Raw genomic sequence first — 7072 nt, 5'->3', positions numbered from 1 at the left:
TTGCGGAGCGGGCCTAAGGTCAGGCCCATCGCTCCAGCCTGGCCAGTAGCCTCAACGTCCACGTGTGCTGAAAGGCTCCATGTCATAGGCAATGGTGGTTTCGCAGACGGACAGTGCAGCCTGCAGAGGTAGCAGATACCCCATCTGACAAAAGGCACAAGCACCCACTGAGCCTCGCGTTGGGAGCCAAATTCACAGAGTGAATTTGTTTCTATCGTCACGGAGTGACTCAGGCACCTAGAAGTGGCCAGCGTTGGGCAGGTCAGTAGCTTCGAGTTTTCGTCGTCTACGTGTACTGCAACTTTAACCGAAGCCTACAATATTGGTTGGGCCTGCTCTAAGAAATGAAAACGGAGGGAGTACAAGGGTAGTGGGTTTGTGTGGTTTAAAATTAACATTATTTTATATATGGGTGCGTTTAGTTTTGAGGTATTTTTTTAGACTACTAGGTAGTTTTGCCATATCATTTTTTCAATGAAACGAAACTGTTATTCTAAGTGCATAATTTCACTGCACAATTTTATAGATAGTTGCAACATTTAATTTTTGCGTGGATGTATGATCAAATGTGTGTTGCGATGAAACTATAACATTCTCAATGCAAGTTTTATTGGGTTCATGGGACTAGGTAATTGTACCATATGGATTTCATGGGATAAATTTTCCATCTCCTCTCTCCTCCTTGGTCAAGTTAGCAAAATTGCTAATGTCTGTGGATGAGACTGGCCGTAGCAGCCTGACGTCGTGCTTTCCAACCGAAAGTTTGCTGTTTGCTTGCCGACGGTTGCCGTTTCTTGCGTGGTTGCCTTGTGATGTTGTTCCCTAGAAAGAAAGTTTTGGTTCCACACGCTCGGGCTGCTCGTCGTGTTCGCGTGCCTTTCGGCGTAAAAATGCAAGAAAGCCAGGTTCAGATACAGAGGACGTCTGTTGTCTGGTTGCACAACGCCCAGAAGGTTAGTAATTTGGAACATACTCCTATCTTCTGATCTGAAAGATGCCACCAATACTGTAGCGTCCATCATCAACTGGCAGTCTGGCACGATGGCCAGGATCTAGCCAAAATGAATGCCACCGATCATGTCATTCCTCAGAAGCCATGTACACAGATCTCTCTTTCCATGGACTTGCACCGAGTCACCAAACTGTTCTTCCCCAACTTCGTTGCAAATTAACAGCTCTACAGATTTAGGTCAAATCTTGATCCACTGGTCCGAGGCAAGCCCTAAAAATAGCTGCATCTCCGGATAAGCTCTTGCACACGAGGTTTTACTAGAGAAAAGATCAAACCTTCCAGCTAAGCCAGCTCCAAAAATGCACGGGAGCCTATTCTCGGCCATGGCTAAAAGGGGTGCCGCTGCCGTCGCCAGCTGTGCAACTGCCCCCGCGAGAGATCAGCGAGGGCGGCCGGCCGGCAGCGGGGCTATAAGAGGGCGCCGGCCGCGGGCGCCTCGCCTCTCTTTTTAACCACGGCTATGAGTTTGGCGCGTCCCCTGGGGTGGACGGCGAGTTGAGCCTGTGACTGGGGACAGCGCCGGCCAATCTCGGCCGTCGGCTCGGCGGAGGTGAGGCCTCGGTCGGCCGCTCGTGGGTCTCCTTCGCCCCCCGCCGGAACAAGCTGCTCCTCCCTCATCGCCGCCACCCCCGCGCGGCCCGGCCGGCCTGAACGGTGAGTTCCGATCCCCCACTGGTGCCAAGTGCGGTGCTGTTTTGATTGGGGTGGAGGGGTGCATTGCATTATGGCTGGCTAGTGCAGATTCAGCTGTGACTTTTAATCTCCTCTTGCCCCCGCCCATTTGAGACGCGTTTCTGAATATACACCACAAATCCCCCCAAAAAATTGGTTTTGGAGGATGCGAAGGAGTTTATTTTGTTGGTGAATTGTGAGTAGTGCGGATGGAGCTGTGCTTTTTTAGCTATTTCCTGGGAAAATTTTTGGGGCCTTTTATGATGGAATGAGCAGGATTGTTGAACATTGCCGTTGCATTAAAAATTTGATGGAAGCTGCAGACAGCGTGTAACTTTTTAACAAAATTGCATATATGTGATTGTTATGCCTACAGTTACCAAGGAAATGCTATAAAGTTCATTACTCGACTATCTCTTGCGTGTAAGTTGAACACATGTATTTATACAAATTGAATCATGTGGCATGGTTTGAATTCTGGATTGTAGCACTCCAAAAAGTTGATATACCCAGTTTCGGTTTTTTGTACTTCTGACTATTTGTGTTGGAATTCCGCTTAAGCAATAGCATGCACTGTATAATGTAGAACGTGCCAAGTTCATCTCTCTTCAGATTATGTGATCAGAACATACTCAATGATATCCTCATGTTTGAAGTAAGAAAACACAAGGCACTGAATTTGAAATTCCGTAGTGAACCTTCAGTATGAATAAAATTAGAATTTACCTATCCTTTCATTTAGCTGGCAGAGCTGTAACCCTGTAACAATAGTATGTGGAGGTCAACGTTGCCAAAATTATGCCATTTCTAGAGCTGGGTTTACATTTACTTTCATGTGATTATTATGTGCTATGGCCTTGATTGAGCACATGTGCACCTTGTTAATTTCCTCCCAAATTGGTTGATCCTGTCCTTTTCTTATGCAATTCACTGAGCTTTTGCTATTTATATATTGTTTTGCAGGATCTATGCCAGTTATTTGTGTAATGAGTAGCACTCAGTATTAGCTGTCACAGCAGCTTAATGTGTACTTGGACATGCTAAGCCATCAGTAATTAGAAAATTTCCGACTGGCATAAGTTGGAGAACTTAGTTTCTCTCCCTTTTGTTGCCAGCTCAACTAGTGCTTGCCAGGGTACACGAGAGGAGGTAGCTATTACCGACAGTTTCTTCATAGCATTATATGCCTTGGAACACTGACAGTCCTGTTAAGACACACATGGCTGTTGCAGTTCTGGATCACAGCTTGAGCACTGATTACCCCTCAAAGAACATAAGTGAGGGGAGACCCCTTAGCTGGAAGCGTGTGTTTGTTCAAACCGACAATGGTTCTGTTCTGGGCATTGAACTAGAGCCAGGAGAAAATGCACACACTGTAAAAAAGAAGATGCAGATAGCCCTTAATGTATCCACTGAGGAAAGCTCACTGACATTTGGTGATCAAGTTTTGAACAATGACCTCAGCTATGTTCGGAATGACTCACCATTGCTGCTCACCAGAAATCATATGCATAGAAGCTACTCCACACCTTGCCTCTCTCCCAAAGGAAAAGGAGGTCAGCAGTGCGATCGAAGTAAAGTTATTGAAATCCTGGGATGCTCAAGCCCTTCTGCTGCAATGAAGCAGTTGGTTAAGGATATCATCAAGGGAATTACCAATGGTGTTGACCCAGTAGCTGTTAGTGGTGGCATGGGAGGTGCCTACTACTTTGGGGATATCTTGGGCCAACGTGTTGCAATTGTTAAACCAACTGATGAGGAACCTTTTGCTCCAAATAATCCTAAAGGTTTTGTGGGGAAGACTCTTGGGCAGCCAGGCCTCAAAAGATCGGTACGGGTTGGTGAGACAGGGTTCCGAGAGGTCGCTGCATACCTCCTTGATCACAAGAGTTTCGCAAATGTTCCTCTTACTATGTTAGTCAAAGTTACCCACAGTGTGTTTCATGTGAATGAAGATGTTAACTGCAACAATAAGACTAGCAAGAATATATCACAGGCTCATAGCAAGATTGCCTCGTTGCAGCAGTTCATTCCACATGACTATGATGCTAGTGACCATGGAACCTCGACCTTTCCTGTTTCTTGCATTCACAGGATTGGCATACTTGATATCAGAATATTCAACACAGATAGACATGGTGGAAATCTTCTGGTCAGGAAGCTTGGCAATGAATCTGGTCGATTTGAAGCGCATGCAGAACTCATTCCTATTGATCATGGTCTCTGTCTTCCAGAAAGTCTGGAAGATCCTTACTTTGAGTGGATTCACTGGCCACATGCATCTATTCCTTTCTCCGAGGAAGAACTTGAGTACATCAGAAATCTGGACCCTGTAAAGGATGCTGAAATGCTTCGCATGGAGCTGCCCATGATTCATGAGGCGAGTCTTAGGGTGCTGGTCCTCTCGACAACATTTCTGAAGGAAGCTGCAGCTTATGGCCTCTGCTTGTCGGAGATAGGGGACATGATGAGCAGGCAGTTCACTGGGAAAGAAGAGGAGCCAAGTGCACTTGAAGTTCTGTGTATGGAAGCAAGGAACTGGGTTAAGGAAAGAGAATTACTTCTACCAGAAGCTGACTTTGAAGAAGAAGATGACGACGATGATGATTGTGACACAGACTTCACCCAGTTCGATCTTGACTCAGGAGATGATGCAGCTACATGCGGAGCATCTTTTTTCAACAAGTATGGGTCTATTGGGGTAAGTTGCAGGAACCCACTTTCAAAATTAACCGAGGGCAATGAGGACAACGAAGAGGAAGATAGAAATGAGGTGAGCCAGGATGATGTCGATGCTTGCACCAGTCCAGTTCCTAAATGTACTCATTCCACCTCAAAATTGCCAGTCTCTCTGAAGGGGCTTTGCTTTAGTGGAAACAGCAAGCGCCGCAACGGTGTTCCAAAGAATAGGGTGAGTGCTAAAACTGACTATTATAGTGGCTATCATAGTGAGTATCAGTCTGCAGGTTGGAGTGCCAAAGAGATGCTGCCTCCCAGCTCAAGTTTTGTGAAGCTGTCAGACTTGAGTGCCATTGAATGGAGTGCATTTCTTGAAAAGTTCCAGGAGTTGCTCCCAAGCATGTTCCATGACAGGAAGCAAACTTCAGCCCACGGCCCATGGTTGACGCAGAGGCTGGGCACCTCTTGCCAGTTTTGATGACAACAGAGGTATGCTTTGAAGGTAACGTAGGCCATACCTGGGGTATGCACCAGCCAGTGTGTTTGATCATGGTGTCAGCTACCGGTCGTCTAGTACCGGCCTACTGGTAGGTGTATTGAGAATAAGGCCGTGTCAGATATTTTTGTTTCCAGCAGAATACTGTGGCGTCTGTGCATAGGTTTAACTTATGGGTGGTTCATTGTTATTTCTGTATGTATGTCCGGTGATATTGGGCATGATATGTGTTGTTATGAGGGAGTGTGATGGCATTCTCAGTTCTTGGCTATTGTCATCGTAAATAATGTGGACAGTTATCATGAGAAAGCATTTAGATAATACTGTGTACATACATATATCTCGTCTCTATCTTGCTTTGTTTTCTGTGGGTTGTGCAGGCACATTGACTGAAGAAATGATGATGAACTTGCATTGATAGATATCGACAAAATACATAAGTACTCATTCCCGTGTTTTTTTTTCCGGATGATCTGATCTGAGGAGAACCTCATTTGTTTGTTTGTATTCTTGTTGCGCTGCAACTGCGGCATCTTGTAACCTCGGTCCGCAGCTCTGTTTCCACCTATAGCTTCAGAAACATATTTCATCTTGTTTCTTTATAAAAGCAATGCAGTTTCTTCAATTGTACTCAGCAGTACCATTGTATTGCCTGATGTATCTTACGGCATCTCTTGGAAAGTGTCTACCCCTAATATTTTGCATTTTGCTGTAGTAGTGCCGTGTCCACAACACCCTCAAGGTTCTGTATGTACGTTTTTTTTTCCGTTCTGCAATTTTTATTCCTTTTCGTTTTCTGCACCTCGATTCTGTTTGTTTTTTGTTGCAAAATCTGGTAACATGTTATCATCATGCTGCTCCATTTGAGTCCTTTTCCTCCTTTGTGTTACTCACTAGCTTCAGTTTGTTATCATTTTTACAGGACACGTTCAGATGGCTATTGTTTTCACTTTTCAGGTAGCTGCAGTGGTAAAGCAAATCGTCTGATCGGTAATGTAAGAATGTTCCATCATCTCCTACTGCTGTTAGACAATGCCCACGTATGCTCATCAAATGGGTTGGGGACTTAAAAGAGTCCTTCGATAACGTGACCTGAGAATCGGGCGGGGTGCCGCTTGCAGGAAAATCCCGCCAATTCTAGCACCCCTTCTCCCCTCCGCACCCCTCCCCCCCCCCTCCCCCCCGCTCGTCCCTCCGCATGTCTCGGCTCGGTACCCCTCCACGACCCGCCACCCGGCCGATTCGCGCTCCACCACCGGCCCCTCCGTGCCCCACCACCGACCCCTCCTGGCAAGTCTGCGCCCCACTGCTAGCCCCTCTGTGCCCCGCTGATGGCCCCTCCCGGCCACTCAGCGCGACGCCACCGGCCGCTGGCCCCTCCCGACCAGTCCGTGGCCTGCCACCTGCCCCTCCGCGCCTTGCTGCTCTCCCGGCCACCGGGACTTGAAGCCCGCCGACCCCTCAGCATCGACCGGCGGCAGCACCCCCGGAGGTCGACGCTAAACAGAGCTCCACCCGCCGGCCTATCCCTCCCAGCTCCGGCCATCTTTTCCACATCATCGCTGGCCGAACCTCACACACACTCTCCTCTACCCCCTCCACCTTCTGTTGGCGCCAGCCATGGCCCCTCCGGCCGGGGATTTAAGAATCCCCGCCCGTCAGTGCCGCCGGCCGCCGAGCACCACCCCCGCCGTTGAGCTCCCAGTCCCGGCCACCTCTTCCACCACTGACAGCCAAAACGGAACCCTATGGATAGTGCCATAAATGATGCTGATTTTGAAAGCTATGTTGATGATAATGATAGTCAGGATGGCACAAGTATTACTCATGATGGGAGTGCTTCAGCAGATGACAGTGATATGGGTGCTTTGCGGATTTCATGCCACGACTTTGGTAGCATGATTGCTCATGTAGTTGCTTTTGTTATTTTGGATGTACGAGAGATTGTAATAGGCTCTAGTGACGACAATTGATGCCTTAATTAAAAATTAATAAACTTGTAATGTCAAAAATTAATGCAGTTATTGCATTCTATGCTTTTTTTAGCAACTAAACAAGGTATTATCACCTTCAGGGGCATACATGTCATTACACACTTAGCACAGATAATCTCCTAACAGAAAATCAGGTTGCCAAACACTCTGCTTCTCTTACCAGCAGATTCTGTGGACAACAGCTTTTTAGGATAGCTAGATTTTCAGAGAATTGCTACT

General features: G+C 47.0%; 1 protein-coding gene across 2 annotated transcripts; it reads left to right on the top strand.

Annotated features, from left to right (window-relative positions):
* The first annotated feature begins 814 nt into the window (after window positions 1-814).
* LOC117861357 (phosphatidylinositol 4-kinase gamma 5) lies at window positions 815-5197 on the top strand. 2 transcript variants are annotated; one of them, XM_034744894.2, is made up of 2 exons: window positions 815-953; window positions 2648-5197. In XM_034744894.2, the coding sequence occupies exon 2, from the start codon at window positions 2868-2870 to the stop codon at window positions 4839-4841; it is 1974 nt and encodes a 657-aa protein (XP_034600785.1). In that variant the 5' UTR covers window positions 815-953; window positions 2648-2867; the 3' UTR covers window positions 4842-5197. The 2 variants fall into 2 exon arrangements, with proteins under 2 accessions (XP_034600785.1, XP_034600784.1); XM_034744893.2 differs by lacking the exon at window positions 815-953 and adding an exon at window positions 969-1666.
* Window positions 5198-7072: the final 1875 nt, after the last annotated feature.

The sequence above is a fragment of the Setaria viridis genome, chromosome 6 (assembly GCF_005286985.2).
Source record: "Setaria viridis chromosome 6, Setaria_viridis_v4.0, whole genome shotgun sequence".
NCBI classification, from domain to species: domain Eukaryota; kingdom Viridiplantae; phylum Streptophyta; class Magnoliopsida; order Poales; family Poaceae; genus Setaria; species Setaria viridis.
This window is presented reverse-complemented; position numbering and strand designations above follow the sequence as displayed.